The following is a 20,363-nucleotide window of genomic DNA, read 5'->3' on the forward strand; positions in this document are numbered from 1 at the left end:
CTGCCTATACAAACACAAATAAAGTGCCTCACTTACAGCAGCAGTAGCTTAGTATCTAGCAGCTTAAAATACATAGTAAAAACAAATTAAGTTACCTGTGCTTTGGCGTAAATCCCTATGCACATTTAAACAAAATGAAGGCTCTTTAGTTTTATTCCAATGGCCATTTGAATATAAGCTCACCTGCCACGTCAAGGCAAGCCTCAAAAGGATTGGCTGATATCAGCCAAGAATCACCAATGACACAAAGGGGTATTTTATAAACCCTTTCACATTTATGCTTTATAAGGCTTTTACACATACAATAAACTTTGCTGGTATCAGACAAAGGTAAACGACTAATGAGACATGAAGGGGTATTTTATAAACGCCTACATACTTATTAACTCTAAATAGGGCTATCACCTTGCTGGTATCGGCTAAAAGGCAAATTTCTTTGAGACCGGAAGGGCTGCTACCCCTACATACTTATAAACGCTTAAGACAAACCTGGGGTGGCTGGCAGGCAGCAATGTAACATACACTTTTTTTGAGGTTTGCCTTGACGTGGCAGGTGAGTTTATATTCAAATGGCCATTGGAATAAAACTAAAGAGTCTCCATTTTGTTTAAATGTACGTAGGGATTTGGGCCAGAGCGCAGGTAACCTGCTTTGTTTTAACGATGCTGCCTATACACTTTAAGTTAATGGGGTGATGTGTGTGAATTGGTCTTCTCCCCTTTAAATGCAGCTTTTCCTGTGCTGAGAAGCTGCCATCTCTTGCATGATTTTTTGAAGGTGGCTTGTGATGCATATTTTTGAGTGGGGGTTCTATGGATCTTTTTAGGCTGCAGATAACATACCTGTCAATCCTGGTTTTACCGTTCCACGAACCCTTTGCATTATGTCACTTTCCTGACACTAATCAGAAGAAAAAAAAAAAAATATATATATATATATATATATATATATATATATATATATATATATACATACATGCAGCACTGGACTAGTTGTGCACACATAACTATTCTAAATATTGGTGTTGTCCCCATGAGAACTAAACATTAAGGTTAGTGCTGTGGTTGTGCATTGTCTGAACTGTAACTATTGCACACGTCACAACATTTCAAATGGAAAGCAGGACACTTTAATTTTAGGGTTGTGGCCAGTGGCAGGGCTTTATTGCGAAAACATTTTTTTTTAAGGTTAGTACTAATCGATCCAATTTTTATGCAGATCCTAAGAATTTGCCGAAAGAACTTTAGCTTGGGCTGTTTCTTTTTAAAGTGTTTGCGTCCATCCATCTATCCTTCAATCATACAACACAAGTTACTGCAGTAAATTTTCTAAACTTTAACTAGTTCGTACTAAAGAAGGCTGCCACAGCTATGTTTTGCCTTTGTTTACTGTTGAATAACTGGAGGGTTTTGTGCAAGCTATCAGCCCCTTTTCTTACGTTAGGGTGTGCTATGCCGTCCTACAAAAGGTCTTCACCATGTCCCCTCCAGCTCAAAAACCCTCTATGGCAAGCAGGAGACCCGACAAACCAGACAGTCCCTTTGCAGACGATCTGAGTCATGTGATTGCAGGGACGCTGTCATCCTGACTGATTGGCTGCAGTGGGACTGCCTGGGTTGTCAGACAGAATCGCACCCAATTTTGATTACCGTATATACTCGAGTATAAGCCGACCCGAATATAAGCCGAGGACCCTAATTTTACCCCCAAAAACTGGGAAAACTTATTGACTCGAGTATAAGACTAGGGTGGGAAATGCAGCAGCTACTGGTAAATTTCTAAATAAAATTAGATCCTAAAAAAATTATATTAATTTAATTTTTATTTACAGTGTGTGTATATAATGAGTGCAGTGTGTGTATATGAATGCAGTGTAAGTGCAGTGTGTATGTGAGTTCAGTGTGTGTGTGATGCAGAGTGTGATGCAGAGCCTTGGTGGGGGGTGGGCATTTTAATATATTTTTTATTATTATTTTAATTGTTTTACTATTTTTATTATATAATTATTATTTTAATTTTTGTTATATAATTTTTTTATTACTATTTTTATTATTGTATTATTATTATTTTCATTTTTTTTTGTTATATTCTTAATTTATTTTTATTACTATGATACATTTTTTTTGTCCCCCCTCCCTGCTTGCTAGCGTGCCAGGGAGGGTGGCTCCTTCCCTGGTGGTCCAGTGGGATTGGTAGTTCAGTGGGGGGGAGAGGGGGGCTGGCAGAGAGTTTACTTACCTCTCCTGCAGCTCCTGTCAGCTCTCTCCTCCTCCGCGCCGTCCGGTCAGCTCTTCTGTCAGCTCCCACTGTAAGTCTACACTGGGTGCTGAACGGACGGCGCGGAGGAGGAGAGAGCTGACAGGCGCTGCAGGAGAGGTAAGTAAACTCTCTGCCAGCCCACACAGCCCCGGTCTGTATTATGGCAATGCAAATTGCCATAATACAGACTATTGACTCGAGTATAAGCCGAGTTGGGGTTTTTCAGCACAAAAAATGTGCTGAAAAACTCTGCTTATACTCGAGTATATACGGTAAACAGATTTATATATAAATACTCTTGGAATAAATATGTAAAAGTGTATAGATAGATTATATTTTATCATATATTGGGAGACCTGCCAGAGACTAATTTGCAAGCCCTATAACTTACCAAAACACCCTAAAACCTGTACACAGGGGGTACTGTTGTACCCATGTGACATCGCTGAGTGTTTTAGGTAAAATTGATAACCGTGAAAGTTTTTTTTTTTTTTTTTTTGTATGAAAATATTTACCCTTCTTGGTTTGTTTTTAAATAAGCAGCTTTAACCCCTTAAGGATGGCGGGCGTGCTATGCTGTCCTTGGGGACCTGTCTGTAAACGCCGGCGGGCGGCATAGCACGTCCCCGCCGTCCTATTTACTTTATCGATCGCGGTGGGGGGACTCACCTGGCATCCCAGGGAGTCCCCCTGCTGCCGTTCCGGCCCTCCTTGGCCATGTGATCGCGAGGATCTCACGATCACATGGACGTCATAGCCGTCAACACAGCAGTGCCAGCAGGGGGAGTGCCTGTAATGACAGGTACTCCTAGCTGCATGAAAAAAGTAAAAAGTTTATAATCCGTTTAAAATTATATATATATATATATATATATATATATCTATCAAAATACACATAGAATGATATTGATTAAATATAGAATTATAATTATATTTATAAAAAATATAAAAACGTGTAATTTCATTCTAACTGTATTTTGATATTGTATATTTATCTATATTCACACAGAATGAAATAATATATATATACATATATATCACTATATATAAATAAAAATAATTTACATTGTTATAAATAATTACATACGTGTGTATATGTATGTATGTAACATACATAATTTAGGTCATTTTTATTCATTACAATTTGCGGGACCTGCCTAACAACCCAGTCCAAAAGTCTAGGGAATTTAATTTGGTAGCACTATATTTAACCCTGTAACTTTCCAAGACACCATAAAACTTGTACATGGGGGGAACTGTTTTACTCTGAAGACTTCGCTGAACACAAATATTAGTGTTTTGAAACAGTAAAATGTATTACAACGATGATATTGTCAGTGAAAGTGAAAATTTTCACACACAAATGGCACTTACACTGACGATATTGTTCTGATATGTTTCACTGTTTTGAAACACTAATATGTGTTCAGCGAAGTCTCCCGAGTATAACAGTACCCCTCAGGTTTTATGGTGTTTTCAAAGGTTAGAGTCAAGTATAAGGCTTGCGTTTCAGTTTTTTCACATTGAAATTAACCCCATGATGGCATACCATTTGTTATAATAGACAACCCAAGGTATTGAAAATGGGGTACGTCCAGTCTTTTTTTTAGAAGCCACAAACACTGGCCAAAATTGGCGTTCAAATTAGTTTTTTGCATTTTTCACACAAATATTAACACTAACTTTGGCCAGATATTTATATATTTGAAGTAAACGTGTATAGTTATGTAATTGTGTGTGTGTGTGTGTGTGTGTGTGTATATATATATATATATATATATATATATAATTTCACGTGTATTTTGATATTGGGATATATATCTACCGGAATATTATCAAAATAGAATAAAATTGCATATATATTTTTGTATTTCTTATTTATATTTTATAATTCTCTCTATAATTATATATGTGTAATTTAATTATAAGTGTATTTTATATGAATATATGTGTATATTAATATAAAAATACTTAGTATGACATTATACTGCAGGCAGTCCCCCTGCAGCCAAATACAGACACCTATTGCAGCCATGTGACCGCTCTTTCAGAGTGATCACATGGCCATGGGGGGGGGGGGGGGGGGGACTGTCTGGGCAGTACCCCCAAACTGGGAGCAACACCTATCGCCGGTGATTGGGTAAGTAAAATATTTGCCCTAAAGTACCATTTTTGTTGGATGTACCTAGTATGTCTGTGGTGCTCTACTTGATTGTACTGGGCAAAGTTGCCACTTTATGCAATTAAACTCCATCCACATATCTTCCCACACCTAAAAGCGCTTCAGCACTTTTATATATCTATCAAACAGCCAGGAGGATTACTTCCTATCAATCCTGAGCTCCTCCACGAGTGTGCTGAGCTCAGACCAGCTTCTCAGCTCGAGACCTCAGATGGTTCTTAATGAGAAGTCTCTGGTTATTTCTCTGTGAATAGACAGTCGCTTTCGGGAGGGGAAATGGGGAGGCTTTCTAAGGCTGTAGTTCATAAGATCTGCAGACTTTGCAAGCTCTTAAGATTTACCCGCAATAAATACATGCATGGAAAACTCATGCATGTATTCACTGGAGATATATCTAAACATTGATTTAAAAAAAAAAAAAAAAAAAAATATTTACTATGGCAAGTGGAGTGTTCATTTAAATCACTTTATTTCAGTCCATGCAGCTTTAGCCATACCTCCCCGCATTAAATAATTTAAATGAGCAGTCACTGTGTGCCTACTACGCGTACCATTACCTCAGTCTGTAGGCTCCCATGCTAAGAGCAGTGAGGAGGCTGGATCCTGTGAGTATCACACTTGGCGCGCTGTGCACAATGTTGCATTTGGACATCACCATGTTGTGAGGTCCAGTGTCAGCCAAAGAAAAGCAGCAGCAGACCAGGAGCGAGCGCGCATGTGTAGTGGCAGCTCAGCCACACATACAGCACTCTGTACAGTCTGTCTGACAGCCCTGGAGCCCCAGCACCTCAGCCGGGCAGGGAGAGGCATTATAATGGATCAGTTTCAGAACTACCAGACCCTGTGCTGTGTGGACAGTAGCAATGTGGAGGTGAATAGAAATGTAAGTGGTCTGTCTGGGTGTTGGCAATGCATTGTCCTGCAATGAATGGAGAGCAGGCTCCCAGACAGCCGTGGCTGGGAGCATGCTGTGTGGCTGGGGGCACTCTGCCATCCCTCTCTTGTTGTGTAAAGTCGAGTTGGCGAATGTGCAGCATTTATGACGCTTCACTGGCACGCCCACATCATGGGGGTAATGCTCAACAATACAGGAGTTCATTTATTTAGCAAGTAGCTTAGTCTAGATTAGGGGTGCCCAAAAGGTAGATCTTACATGTTGTAGCACTACAGGTCCCATGGTGCTTTGCATCTTTAGAATAACAAAGCATCATGGAAGCTGTAGTTCTACATTTGTGAATCTACCTTTTTGGCATCCCCTAGTCTAGACTCTATGCCTTTTAATTTATTTTTATGATCGCTGTACACTCTTGATGTATAACCATCTTAGAATCCATCACTTCTTGATGATCAAAGTATGCAACTTTACGTTAGGGCATTACTGTATGGTTTTAGCAGATATTGTGTGTGTGAGAGGTCTCCGTGTTTGTACTGGCTATATTTCTATCATTGATAAGTATGCATGATAATGTAGATTGGTCCCATTTAGTTATGGACTGAACAGCTGGAAAACATATGTTTCATACAAACAGTTTTAAATGCTTTGCATGTATGAGGAAACCTAGCTTACTACCAGTGCTGCAGGCTGCTACTTTTATATTTTCAGTACAATAAAGACTACTGATTACAAAAAGGATGGAGCTTAGAAAAGGAGGTGGAGTTGTTGCCATAGAAACATACATGTCTGCACTGGACAACTTGCAAAGGGAAGGAGTTAGTAAATTGATAATGCTCACCAAAACAAATTTCTGCACCCGAGCGGTTGTGATCTTCTTCTAGGACCCTTTTATAGAATGAGTAATGTAGCTAAAAGTCCTCACGAGGCTAGATTGCAAAGCATAATAACAGATTTGACATTTCCGCATGGTACACCTACCTTTCCTATATGTCCACAAATTCCTTTAATAGTCTGACAAACTTGTTCTTTTCTACCTCCTCATTTTTATTATTTTCCCTATTGACTAACACTGATTTGCTTTGTATATCAGCCATTTGATTATATTGTTTATATTCTTTTAATACAGGTATAAAGATTGTGAAACTCAATAAATACTGATTTACAAAAAAACATTGGTGCTTGATAGCTATTGCTGCCCAGTCTTCAGTCCGTTCCTAATACGGATACCGCTGCTCTTCTCGTGAGGTGGGCTTTCGTGCCAGTTGTGGATTGAACTGGGAATTATAACGACGTTTTCTATCATCCATTTCTTGCTCCGGAACGGGTGTCTCTTTTTTCCCAGATAACAAGGCTTCAGCACGGGCCCTTTCTGCCGCCTCCCGCTTGAGGCGCTCTTGTCTCAACTGCTCTATCGACGGCTTAAGCGATCTACATAGACAAAAAAAAAATTAATTCTATGTGATTGAAACATTTTTTTTTACAAAATTGCTGCTCAAGTGGTAACTGGAGTTTCAATATGATTTAAGAACAAGGAGTGGAGACAACATAGTAACAAGTTTTCAAAATAAAAAATAAAGATTTATATATATATTTATATTGTTTCAAGACTACAACAAAACACATAGTAGAAAAAAGTAAACAAAACACAAAAAAAAACAAACTCAAAAGTAGACACATACAATACTAGTAGTAAACACATTTAACAAGCAAATGCAATGCTAGTAGCAACACTATTTCCACTTTGACCAAAAGAGATTGGAATTAGGTTTAGGCATATATGTGCTGTGGGTGTCCAGTACCACATCAATTGTTCTTGAGGTTTCATACTCTAAAGTCACCTTTAATGCAGGTCAGCAGTTTGTAGATACTGGCCGCTAGTCTTATCACACATGTCTATACCCTGGTCGCAGGAGACATATGCTGTCTCGTTGCTGCATAGCATTGCAACTATGTTAAAGTAGGCCCCACTCCCAAAACCTGAGTATTTCATGAAGGGATATGATTTTTATTGGATGCTCATAAATACTGGGTTTTTCATTTCATTGCAATGCCACCTCAGAGGAAAGGCATCATAAAACAAAGTAGGAAATACTTTGATGCATTATTCCTCCACTTGACAAAAGGCAGAGCTACCATGTCACTAGTGACAACTGTGAGAAAAGGGCGTTATCTCGCTCATCACAAGACAATATCTATGGAGGCTCTTGAGAGTACAGCCCTGACATGAGCTCCTAGTGGAAGAAACACCAGGAGCTGAAGAAAGAGGATAGCGGCACTCACCAGGGAATGCAACAGGTAAGAATATCTCACCTCCACTACACCCCTGTGCCACTGCACAACAAGAGGCAATGTCAACATTAGGGTTTTTCCAAAAAGTGCTTAGATCCCAGATGATGACATGTCCTTCTGGCATTCTTTTCCAGCCCATATGGCTAAGAGAAAATTTAGATATTAGGGACAGAATTGGAAATAAAGTGTGGGCCATTTAAGAGAAAATTACCTCGTTAACACCATTAGAAGCTACGTTTTCTTTTTTGCTCATGTGTATGTTTAGGTATGTGTGTGTCTAAGTAGCCAGTTAATGTTTGCAGAAATACTGGAAAATGCACTGGCAGATATGTTTTTGCCAGTCTCAAGTAGAAATTTGATTAAATGTTCTTGTGAAAATAAGTGTCCCTGAATGGCATTTAGGCAATGTGGTCTAACGGCAGGTGCCTAGTCTGCTTTCGTATCGTTGGTGGTTGGGATGGAGGGCAACTGTATGTTGTTGTTTTCTAAACTTAAACCTCAGTATTCATGTTTAATTACCGTGTTGACACTTTGAGGAAAAAAAAGTTTGTTTGTATTGCGGTTTGGGCACTCGGGCTCAAAAAGCTCGCCATCACTGTCCTAGAACACGAGCCCTTTATAGACATCCAGTGGTACTTACCGATTCATTTCCTTAGTTTTTTCTTTTTTGTGTTTGTGTTTCTTCTTTTCTCCAGTTTTCTTTTGAAGGTAACGCTCCATTTCATGAATTGGGTCTAGCTTTTGTTTTAGCTTTTCGTCCTTTGCGTTATCATCTACGTCCTTTTTACTGTTAACCGGGACCTCCTGGTACCAAGGACGACTTGTCTGGGATTCTGATGCGCTTTGACCCAAGTAAGTAAGAATACCCAATGCCTTCTCTTGACGCTCCTGTGAAAGTTTCCAAAATTTCACAAAGTTAAGACAAAAATTTAACAGTGCAATGCAGCAATTTCCTTTAACACTGAACTGATCCTACAATGGCTTAGTAGCTCAAATGACATGTTTAAGAATAAAACTCTGCACTGTCCTGGAATTACCTCTGCTGACAGCAAATTTTTGTACATATAATTCATTAAATTTAAAAAAAAAAAAATATTCCCTTTACTATACTTGATGAAAACATTATATTAAAAATCGTTTTGCACCCGTCAAGAAACAGAATAGAAGCACAGTAGAAAACATGTTGAATATGCTGCAAATACTGTACCCTGTGTAAAATTAAAACCTGTAACACTAAAGTTATCAAAAACAGTGGAACGACTCACGCCAAACAATGTATTCAAATGTTTAATGCTTGAATGTACCATTCTCACTGCTTCAATAAAAACAAAGAATTATAAAAAAAAAAAAATTGTTTTGAGGTGACAGTTGAAATAACTATAAGTCCATATACAGCGGCAGTAAACAAAAGTAAGTACAATTGCATAGTAGAGTATTGGTCTGGCATTGCTTGCTGGAGTTAGAGTTGGTGATCTGATTGGCATAGTGCAGCGTTTTGCCCCACATGCGCACTAGTCTACCAAGGTGTAGCAAAACACTGAAAACCAGCAGTGTGAGGGTGAAAAGGCAAAGTAAACACATTTTTACACTGTCAGCCGGGCCTGGTGACTAGGGCACTATAGTGTTAGGAATACACATTTGTACTTTTAAAACTATAGTGTTCCTTTAAGCATATTAAACTTTGTTGCATGGCTATTCTGTGTGCCCTATTTGAGAGATTACACTGCTTGACAGTATTGATTTGTAGAACTTGGGTAGTATGAGGATATTAACTTACCTTTTCTTTGCGCTTTTCGTCTTCATATTCTTTGTTGCCCTTATTGGTTCCTTTGCCTTCCTCAACATCTTGGAAGAAATTAATGTGTCCATCATCTGTATCGAGCTTTACCAGTGCAGTCTCACCATCGTTGACTACAAGACGGGACTTCTTACGGAGGAAATCTGTGCGTGCCTGAAATGATACAAAAAATAAATTCATTTAAAAATTCAGCAAGTGTTCTAAACCCACCAGAGAGAACACAAAATTATTAAAGTAATTATGTCACAGGATATATGGGACCGTTTAAACATTCGGAGATACATCTAATTTTAACTAGATGTAGTTTGTGACACAACTACACTGGGCAAGCAATCTCTCCGATGTAGAGAATAAGTCTGACACATCTTTAACCTACAGGGTGCATAAAATAGACAAGCTCAACTCCATTCTTGATAATATGCTAGGACAAGAAGACATGCATAAAGCAACATCTAATGAAAGCCCACCAGACAGCATCAACCCAAACACTTTCTCGGGTGCTCACAAAGTACTCAGTTAAAATCTGGTCATCTAAGGCCCCTTTCCTTAATCTGCAACTTATCATTATTGCATTATGCCGACCTGTCCACTCGATTTACGAAGCATCTCAATCAAGCTACATAAGTGGATTTCATGCAATGTTCACCAAGTGAAACACCTCAGATGAGACAGGCATCAAATCTTTTGCTACCCTAATTGAGATGTGCCAATTGCCACTCACAGAGCTTTTCACACATATATTCGTACAAAGCATATCCTAACAACAAATGGAATATTACCCCTAAACCACTCTGTCCCACCAACTTTGAGAAACCATGCTTGGCCATGAAGTATACCGGGAAACCAATGTAATTAGGCTACCAACAGCTTGCTTCAATGTCTGCTTCAGTCAAACTTCCCTATATATAAACTGCAAGAAAGAACTAGAAAAAAAATCTTCACAATGGAAGACTGGAAAAAACAATATGCCAAATGCATGGAGTCACTAAAAGTGAAGACCATTGGGAAGACCATTGGGAAGACCATTGGGAAGACCATTGGGAAGACCATTGGGAAGACCATTGGGAAGCCCCCCCCCCACCCCCCCCCCCCCCCCCCCCAAAAAAAAAACCTCTTAGTGAGGTGGTATCTCAACCCACAGAGGCAATTTGATGGAGGTACCCTGCTCCATATCTGTTGGGGAGATTAGATGGCGAGCTTGGGGGACATTGAAGCAGGCAGGAGAGGGAGTAAGGAGATCAAGCTGCAGGTTCAGTACAGAGATTAGGTGGCAGTCTGGGTAGTGAAGAGTAGATAACTATAACTAAAAAACTATACAAAACAACACACACACATTAAAAATATAAATGCCTGGCTCACTGATCCAAAAAAACCTCATCATTATTTGTGTGAAGCACATGGATCTCTGTGTTTTGTTTTTTTTTGCTTGTTTTTTACAATTTGTAAAGTGTGCACAGTAAAATGTATGACAGAATTCTGGATACAGGGTTAACATAGGATGTTCCCAGTAATATTTACACATAACCAGCACTCACTGTCAGCAGGCAGCTCGGGGACCCACACTCACACTCACTGTCAGCAGGCAGCTCGGGGACCCGCATTCACACTCACTGTCAGCAGGTAGCTCGGGGACCCGCACTCACTGTCAGCAGGTAGCTCGGGGACCCGCACTCACTGTCAGCAGGTAGCTCGGGGACCCGCACTCACTGTCAGCAGGTAGCTCGGGGACCCGCACTCACACTCACTGTGTCAGCAGGTAGCTCGGGGACCCGCACTCGCACTCACCCTCACTATCAGCAGGTAGCTCGGGGACCAGCACTCACACTCACTGTCAGCAGGCAGCTCGGGGACCCGCACTCACACTCACTGTCAGCAGGCAGCTCGGGGACCCGCACTCACACTCACTGTCAGCAGGCAGCTCGGGGACCCGCACTCGCACTCACTGTCAGCAGGTAGCTCGGGGACCCGCACTCGCACTCACTGTCAGCAGGCAGCTCGGGGACCCGCACTCGCACTCACTGTCAGCAGGCAGCTCGGGGACCCGCACTCGCACCCACTGTCAGCAGGTAGCTCGGGGACCCGCACTCGCACCCACTGTCAGCAGGTAGCTCGGGGACCCGCACTCACACCCACTGTCAGCAGGTAGCTCGGGGACCCGCACTCACACCCACTGTCAGCAGGTAGCTCGGGGACCCGCACTCACACCCACTGTCAGCAGGTAGCTCGGGGACCCGCACTCACACCCACTGTCAGCAGGTAGCTCGGGGACCCGCACCCACTGTCAGCAGGTAGCTCGGGGACCCGCACTCACTGTCAGCAGGTAGCTCGGGGACCCGCACTCACTGTCAGCAGGTAGCTCGGGGACCCGCACTCACTGTCAGCAGGTAGCTCGGGGACCCGCACTCACTGTCAGCAGGTAGCTCGGGGACCCGCACTCACTGTCAGCAGGTAGCTCGGGGACCGCACTCACACTCACTGTCAGCAGGCAGCTCGGGGTCCCGCACTCACACTCACTGTCAGCAGGTAGCTCGGGGACCCGCACTCACATTCACTGTCAGCAGGCAGCTCGGGGACCCGCACTCACTGTCAGCAGGTAGCTCGGGGACCCGCACTCACTGTCAGCAGGTAGCTCGGGGACCCGCACTCACTGTCAGCAGGTAGCTCGGGGACCCGCACTCACTGTCAGCAGGTAGCTCGGGGACCCGCACTCACTGTCAGCAGGTAGCTCGGGGACCCGCACTCACTGTCAGCAGGTAGCTCGGGGACCCGCACTCACTGTCAGCAGGTAGCTCGGGGACCCGCACTCACTGTCAGCAGGTAGCTCGGGGACCCGCACTCACTGTCAGCAGGTAGCTCGGGGACCCGCACTCACTGTCAGCAGGTAGCTCGGGGACCCGCACTCACTGTCAGCAGGTAGCTCGGGGACCCGCACTCACTGTCAGCAGGTAGCTCGGGGACCCGCACTCACTGTCAGCAGGTAGCTCGGGGACCCGCACTCACTGTCAGCAGGTAGCTCGGGGACCCGCACTCACTGTCAGCAGGTAGCTCGGGGACCCGCACTCACTGTCAGCAGGTAGCTCGGGGACCCGCACTCACTGTCAGCAGGTAGCTCGGGGACCCGCACTCACTGTCAGCAGGTAGCTCGGGGACCCGCACTCACTGTCAGCAGGTAGCTCGGGGACCCGCACTCACTGTCAGCAGGTAGCTCGGGGACCCGCACTCACTGTCAGCAGGTAGCTCGGGGACCCGCACTCACTGTCAGCAGGTAGCTCGGGGACCCGCACTCACTGTCAGCAGGTAGCTCGGGGACCCGCACTCACTGTCAGCAGGTAGCTCGGGGACCCGCACTCACTGTCAGCAGGTAGCTCGGGGACCCGCACTCACTGTCAGCAGGTAGCTCGGGGACCGCACTCACACTCACTGTCAGCAGGCAGCTCGGGGTCCCGCACTCACACTCACTGTCAGCAGGTAGCTCGGGGACCCGCACTCACATTCACTGTCAGCAGGCAGCTCGGGGACCCGCACTCACACTCACTGTCAGCAGGCAGCTCGGGGACCCGCACTCACACTCACTGTCAGCAGGCAGCTCGGGGACCCGCACTCACACTCACTGTCAGCAGGCAGCTCGGGGTCCCGCACACACACTCACTGTCAGCAGGCAGCTCGGGGACCCGCACTCGCTGTCAGCAGGCAGCTCGGGGACCCGCACTCACAGTCACAGTCAGCAGGCAGCTCGGGGACCCGCACTCGCACTCACTGTCAGGAGGTAGCTTGGGGACCCGCACTCGCACTCACTGTCAGCAGGCAGCTCGGGGACCCGCACTCACACTCACTGTCAGCAGGTAGCTCGGGGACCCGCACTCACACCCACTGTCAGCAGGTAGCTCGGGGACCCGCACTCACACCCACTGTCAGCAGGTAGCTCGGGGACCCGCACTCACACCCACTGTCAGCAGGTAGCTCGGGGACCCGCACTCACACCCACTGTCAGCAGGTAGCTCGGGGACCCGCACTCACACCCACTGTCAGCAGGTAGCTCGGGGACCCGCACTCGCACTCACTGTCAGCAGGCAGCTCGGGGACCCGCACTCACACTCACTGTCAGCAGGTAGCTCGGGGACCCGCACTCACACCCACTGTCAGCAGGTAGCTCGGGGACCCGCACTCACACCCACTGTCAGCAGGCAGCTCGGGGACCCGCACTCGCACTCACTGTCAGCAGGTAGCTCGGGGACCCGCACTCACACCCACTGTCAGCAGGTAGCTCGGGGACCCGCACTCACACCCACTGTCAGCAGGTAGCTCGGGGACCCGCACTCGCACTCACACTCACTATCAGCAGGTAGCTCGGGGACCCGCACTCACACTCACTGTCAGCAGGCAGCTCGGGGACCCGCACTCACACTCACTGTCAGCAGGCAGCTCGGGGACCCGCACTCACACTCACTGTCAGCAGGCAGCTCGGGGACCCGCACTCACACTCACTGTCAGCAGGCAGCTCGGGGACCCGCACTCACACTCACTGTCAGCAGGTAGCTCGGGGACCCGCACTCACACCCACTGTCAGCAGGTAGCTCGGGGACCCGCACTCGCACTCACACTCACTATCAGCAGGTAGCTCGGGACCCACACTCACACCCACTGTCAGCAGGTAGCTCGGGGACTCTCACTCACACTCACTGTCAGCAGGTAGCTCGGGGACCCGCACTCACTGTCAGCAGGTAGCTCGGGGACCCGCACTCACTGTCAGCAGGTAGCTCGGGGACCCGCACTCACTGTCAGCAGGTAGCTCGGGGACCCGCACTCACTGTCAGCAGGTAGCTCGGGGACCCGCACTCACTGTCAGCAGGTAGCTCGGGGACCCGCACTCACTGTCAGCAGGTAGCTCGGGGACCCGCACTCACTGTCAGCAGGTAGCTCGGGGACCCGCACTCACTGTCAGCAGGTAGCTCGGGGACCCGCACTCAATGTCAGCAGGTAGCTCGGGGACCCGCACTCACTGTCAGCAGGTAGCTCGGGGACCCGCACTCACTGTCAGCAGGTAGCTCGGGGACCCGCACTCACTGTCAGCAGGTAGCTCGGGGACCCGCACTCACTGTCAGCAGGTAGCTCGGGGACCCGCACTCACTGTCAGCAGGTAGCTCGGGGACCCGCACTCACTGTCAGCAGGTAGCTCGGGGACCCGCACTCACTGTCAGCAGGTAGCTCGGGGACCCGCACTCACTGTCAGCAGGTAGCTCGGGGACCCGCACTCACTGTCAGCAGGTAGCTCGGGGTCCCGCACACACACTCACTGTCAGCAGGTAGCTCGGGGACCCGCACTCACTGTCAGCAGGTAGCTCGGGGACCCGCACTCACTGTCAGCAGGTAGCTCGGGGACCCGCACTCACTGTCAGCAGGTAGCTCGGGGACCCGCACTCACAGTCACAGTCAGCAGGTAGCTCGGGGACCCGCACTCGCACTCACTGTCAGCAGGTAGCTTGGGGACCCGCACTCACACTCACTGTCAGCAGGCAGCTCGGGGACCCGCACTCACACTCACTGTCAGCAGGTAGCTCGGGGACCCGCACTAACACCCACTGTCAGCAGGTAGCTCGGGGACCCGCACTCACACCCACTGTCAGCAGGTAGCTCGGGGACCCGCACTCACACCCACTGTCAGCAGGTAGCTCGGGGACCCGCACTCACACCCACTGTCAGCAGGTAGCTCGGGGACCCGCACTCACACCCACTGTCAGCAGGTAGCTCGGGGACCCGCACTCGCACTCACACTCACTATCAGCAGGTAGCTCGGGGACCCGCACTCGCACTCACACTCACTATCAGCAGGTAGCTCGGGGACCCGCACTCACACTCACTGTCAGCAGGCAGCTCGGGGACCCGCACTCACACTCACTGTCAGCAGGCAGCTCGGGGACCCGCACTCACACTCACTGTCAGCAGGCAGCTCGGGGACCCGCACTCACACTCACTGTCAGCAGGTAGCTCGGGGACCCGCACTCACACTCACTGTCAGCAGGTAGCTCGGGGACCCGCACTCGCACTCACTGTCAGCAGGCAGCTCGGGGACCCGCACTCGCACCCACTGTCAGCAGGTAGCTCGGGGACCCGCACTCACACCCACTGTCAGCAGGTAGCTTGGGGACCCGCACTCACACCCACTGTCAGCAGGTAGCTTGGGGACCCGCACTCACACCCACTGTCAGCAGGTAGCTCGGGGACCCGCACTCACACCCACTGTCAGCAGGTAGCTCGGGGACCCGCACTCACACCCACTGTCAGCAGGTAGCTCGGGGACCCGCACTCACACCCACTGTCAGCAGGTAGCTCGGGGACCCGCACTCACACCCACTGTCAGCAGGTAGCTCGGGGACCCGCACTCACACCCACTGTCAGCAGGTAGCTCGGGGACCCGCACTCGCACTCACACTCACTATCAGCAGGTAGCTCGTGACCCACACTCACACCCACTGTCAGCAGGTAGCTCGGGGACTCTCACTCACACTCACTGTCAGCAGGTAGCTCGGGGACCCGCACTCACTGTCAGCAGGTAGCTCGGGGACCCGCACTCACTGTCAGCAGGTAGCTCGGGGACCCGCACTCACTGTCAGCAGGTAGCTCGGGGACCCGCACTCACTGTCAGCAGGTAGCTCGGGGACCCGCACTCACTGTCAGCAGGTAGCTCGGGGACCCGCACTCACTGTCAGCAGGTAGCTCGGGGACCCGCACTCACTGTCAGCAGGTAGCTCGGGGACCCGCACTCACTGTCAGCAGGTAGCTCGGGGACCCGCACTCACTGTCAGCAGGTAGCTCGGGGACCCGCACTCACTGTCAGCAGGTAGCTCGGGGACCCGCACTCACTGTCAGCAGGTAGCTCGGGGATCGCACTCACACTCACTGTCAGCAGGCAGCTCGGGGTCCCGCACTCACACTCACTGTCAGCAGGTAGCTCGGGGACCCGCACTCACACTCACTGTCAGCAGGCAGCTCGGGGACCCGCACTCACACTCACTGTCAGCAGGCAGCTCGGGGACCCGCACTCACACTCACTGTCAGCAGGCAGCTCGGGGTCCCGCACACACACTCACTGTCAGCAGGCAGCTCGGGGGCCCGCACTCGCTGTCAGCAGGCAGCTCGGGGACCCGCACTCACAGTCACAGTCAGCAGGTAGCTTGGGGACCCGCACTCGCACTCACTGTCAGCAGGTAGCTCGGGGACCCGCACTCGCTGTCAGCAGGCAGCTCGGGGATCCGCACTCGCACTCACTGTCAGCAGGTAGCTTGGGGACCCGCACTCGCACTCACTGTCAGCAGGTAGCTCGGGGTCCCACACTCACTGTCAGCAGGTAGCTCGGGGTCCCGCACTCACACTCACTGTCAGCAGGTAGTTCGGGGACCCGCACTCACACTCACTGTCTAGCTCGGGGACCCGCACTCACACTCACTCACTGTCAGCAGGTAGCTCGGGGACCTGCACTCACTGTCAGCAGGTAGCTCGGGGACCTACACTCACTCACTGTCTAGCTCGGGGACTCACACTCACTCACTGTCTAGCTCGGGGACTCACACTCAGTATCAGGAAGCAGTTGTTTTAGGATCACATTTACCTCCTGCTCCGCGAGCTCCGCCCTCTTCCTGCGCACGCGCTCCTCCTCCGCGGCCTGCGCCTCATCTTTTCTCACACGCGCAACGTTGTCCTTGTTCCTCACGTGCCAGCTCTTCTTGGGGAGGATATTCATCTTCCCTGACCCCCAGTGTGACCCCGCTCTGCCCGCAATACAGCCGCACACTACGCTCGCTGTGTACGGAGATCACGTGATTTAATTACGTCATTTGGGACTTGTGATCTGATAGGATGTTGGTTGTGTCAGTTAGAATGAAGAATACCACGATTGGTTGATAGAAACCTTCCTGGCTGTAACGGGATGTGGCGTTCTCATCTATCCCAATGCTTGTAAACATACCTTCGTCACTTCCGGGGAGGCGAATCAGCTGGATCCTGTGCTGCACATGCGTGCTAGCACTCCTGCTACTACTCCACAGCCAGGTCCTGGAAGGTAAGTAAAACTAGTTTTACACTTTCATTATAGTTAGTGCATTCACTAAGATTAGGACATGGGACATTTAGGGTTAAGTGAGGGTTCAAATTAGGGTTAAGTAAGTGCTTCTAACCTCTCTCACTCTCTATTCTTACCCTAACCCTTGGGGTAAGGGTTAAAATAAAGTGCGAGAAATCACTATTTAGTGATATTCCCCTATTGTGAAATATCACTAAATGTGAACAAGTCCCTAATCCTGACCCTAATTTGAACCCTAACATTAACCCTAAATGTCCCATGTCCTAAGCTTAGTGAATGCACTAACTATAATGAAAGTGTACAACTAGTTTTACTTACCTTCCAGGACCTGCCTGTGGAGGAGTAGCAGGAGCGCTAGCACGCATGTGCAGCACAGGATCCAGCTGATTCCCCTCCCCGGAAGTGACGAGGGTATAGAAATCTGATAGGTATAGCAGAATGATAGAACAACTGATTTGATAGTGGAGGCTACCATTTTGTTGGAGGTCAGGATTTCAGGAAGTCGCGTATAGATGCGACTGGCTTCAACAAAATGTCCTCTTATAGTAGGGACCATAAACATAGAATACATAGACGCCACACGTCTATGGAATTCTGTGCTGAGCATCGAGAAATGCGGCAGCCATCTTGGACCGGTCGCCGCTCTACTGAAGCTATTGAAGAACCCTTGGAAAGCCCTTCTCTCTAAAGATAAGTGAAGGACTTGGGGGCACTTAGAGCCCTTAATGCCCCTATCCCTTAATACCCCTACCCCATGTCATTAATGCCCCTACCCCTAATCTTTAATACCCCTACACACACAGTGTTAATACCCCTATCCCTAGTTCTTAATACCCCTACCCCTATGGTGTTAATACCCCTGTGCTGGGGTAGGGGTATTAAGGACTATATGTCCTGGGACAGGGGTATTAACACTGTGTGTAGGGGTATCAAGGATAGGGGCATTAATGACATGGGGTAGGGGTATTAAGGATTAGGGATAGGGGCATTAATGACGTGGGGTAGGGGTATTAAGGGCTATAGGTGCCCCAAGTCCTTCACTTACCTTTAGTGAGATGGGCTTTCCAAGGGATCCTCAATAGCTTCAGTAGAGCGTCGACCGGTCCAAGATGGCTGCCGCATTCCTCGCCGCTCAGCACAGAATGCGGCGTCTAGGTATTCTATGTCGATGGTAGGGACGCAGACTTGGGACAGCTGGGTGTCTGTTACCACGTGGGAACTGCAGCTGGAATACTGAAACACGTGACACACATTACTCTGTGTAAACAGTCTCCTGAGTGCTTCACTATGTGTATCTGCCTCACATTATCACACCTGTCAGAATTCACAGATTGAACTTTTGAAATTAAAAAAATAACAATAACAGTGGGCGTCTGGGGGGAGGGGAGAATTTTTTAAAAATGTTTTACAATACCCCAGTTTTCGTGGCAACATACATTTAAAATGATATTGTAATCTGCCTTTCAAACAAATAGTTACGTGAAAAAAAATAATATTTGGTTTAAACTATGATCCATATATATGACTTTTTTGTTTTGTTTTTCACTATATGTGCCTACTAGTGCATTGTCTAAAGCAATTAGCACAGCGTAATGTTTTCTTTTTGTTTGTGAAAATTTAGTTTTTGGTGATATATTACCGAAATAAATGTATTTTTTTGGCTATTTATCATGGCAGCACCAATTATGGGTAGCTCCAGCCTCACCTGCATCAGGACAGGAAACAATTAACTAGACTGTAGGCATAAAAGATCCCTCCTCCTTCCATACCTCAGTCCAATTGAAAAGCTCAGATAACCCTCAGGGTGGGAACCTTATGCTGCCATGATAAATAACTAGAAAAATAAATTTACTGGTAAGTATGAAATAAAGTTTTGGTACTCCTGGCTAATCATGGCAGCATCTCAATAATACTGCAATAACACACCACATTTATTATACAGAAGAAACAGAAGCCAAAACGCTAAAACGCTTCTTCCAAATTAAGTGGAAGAAGAGGCCACATCCAATTTGTAAAGCTTTATAAAGGTCATAGGAGAAGACCAAGTGTCTGCCCTGCAGATGTCATCAAAGAAACCTGTACCCAGTTAGCCCACAAAGTCGCCAATAATCTAGTTCAGTGGGATTTAATCTTCTCTGGAGGAATCAAATCCCTAAGAGTGTAAGCCTTAACGATAATATTAGAAATCCATCTTCTTAGTAGAAGATGATGCCACTTCACCTTTTCTGGAACCAGCAGGAATAATGAACAATTGGGCAGTCTTACAACAAATCCCAGATACCTCCAAGTATATAATCAAACATTCCCTTACATCCAAATTGAGAAGTTTAAAGGACCACTCTAGTGCCAGGAAAACATACTCGTTTTCCTGGCACTAGAGTGCCCTGAGGGTGCCCCCACCCTCAGGGACCCCCTCCCGCCCGGCTCTGGAAAGGGGAAAGGGGTAAAAACTTACCTTTTTCCAGCGCTGGGCGGAGAGATCTCCTCCTGCTCTCCTCCTCCGATCCTCCTCTTCTCCTCCCCGTCGGCTGAATGCGCACGCGCGGCAAGAGCTGCGCGCGCATTCAGCCGGTCACATAGGAAAGCATTCTCAATGCTTTCCTATGGACGCTGGCGTGCTCTCACTGTGAAAATCACAGTGAGAAGCACGCAAGCGCCTCTAGCGGCTGTCAATGAGACAGCCACTAGAGGACATAGGGGGAAGGCTTAACCCATTCACAAACATAGCAGTTTCTCTGAAACTGCTATGTTTATGAAAAAATGGGTTAACCCTAGAAGGACCTGGCACCCAGACCACCTCATTAAGCTGAAGTGGTCTGGGTGCCTAGAGTGGTCCTTTAACTTGCAATTCAGAGGAGGGAGC

General features: G+C 47.7%; 1 protein-coding gene across 1 annotated transcript; it reads right to left on the bottom strand.

Annotated features, from left to right (window-relative positions):
* Window positions 1-6,386: 6,386 nt before the first annotated feature.
* LENG1 (leukocyte receptor cluster member 1) lies at window positions 6,387-17,267 on the bottom strand. Its single transcript, XM_063435422.1, has 4 exons — window positions 17,030-17,267; window positions 9,403-9,576; window positions 8,266-8,513; window positions 6,387-6,764 (listed from the first exon to the last, which is right to left on the bottom strand). Exons 1-4 carry the CDS (start codon window positions 17,159-17,161, stop codon window positions 6,551-6,553), a joined length of 768 nt encoding a protein of 255 aa, XP_063291492.1. The 5' UTR covers window positions 17,162-17,267; the 3' UTR covers window positions 6,387-6,550.
* Between the last annotated feature and the right edge of the window lie 3,096 nt (window positions 17,268-20,363).

The sequence above is a fragment of the Pelobates fuscus genome, chromosome 11 (assembly GCF_036172605.1).
Source record: "Pelobates fuscus isolate aPelFus1 chromosome 11, aPelFus1.pri, whole genome shotgun sequence".
Classification (NCBI taxonomy): Eukaryota; Metazoa; Chordata; class Amphibia; order Anura; family Pelobatidae; genus Pelobates; species Pelobates fuscus.

Excerpts from the sequence above, each read along its gene's own strand:
- LENG1 (XM_063435422.1), bottom strand. The coding sequence starts at position 17,161 with ATGAATATCCTCCCCAAGAAGAGCTGGCACGTGAGGAACAAGGACAAC. Across the intron at positions 9,577-17,029 it reads CGGAGCTCGCGGAGCAGGAG|GCACGCACAGATTTCCTCCG; the intron begins GTAAATGTGATC and ends GTATCATTTCAG. Across the intron at positions 6,765-8,265 it reads AAAACTAAGGAAATGAATCG|ATCGCTTAAGCCGTCGATAG; the intron begins GTAAGTACCACT and ends TTGTCTATGTAG.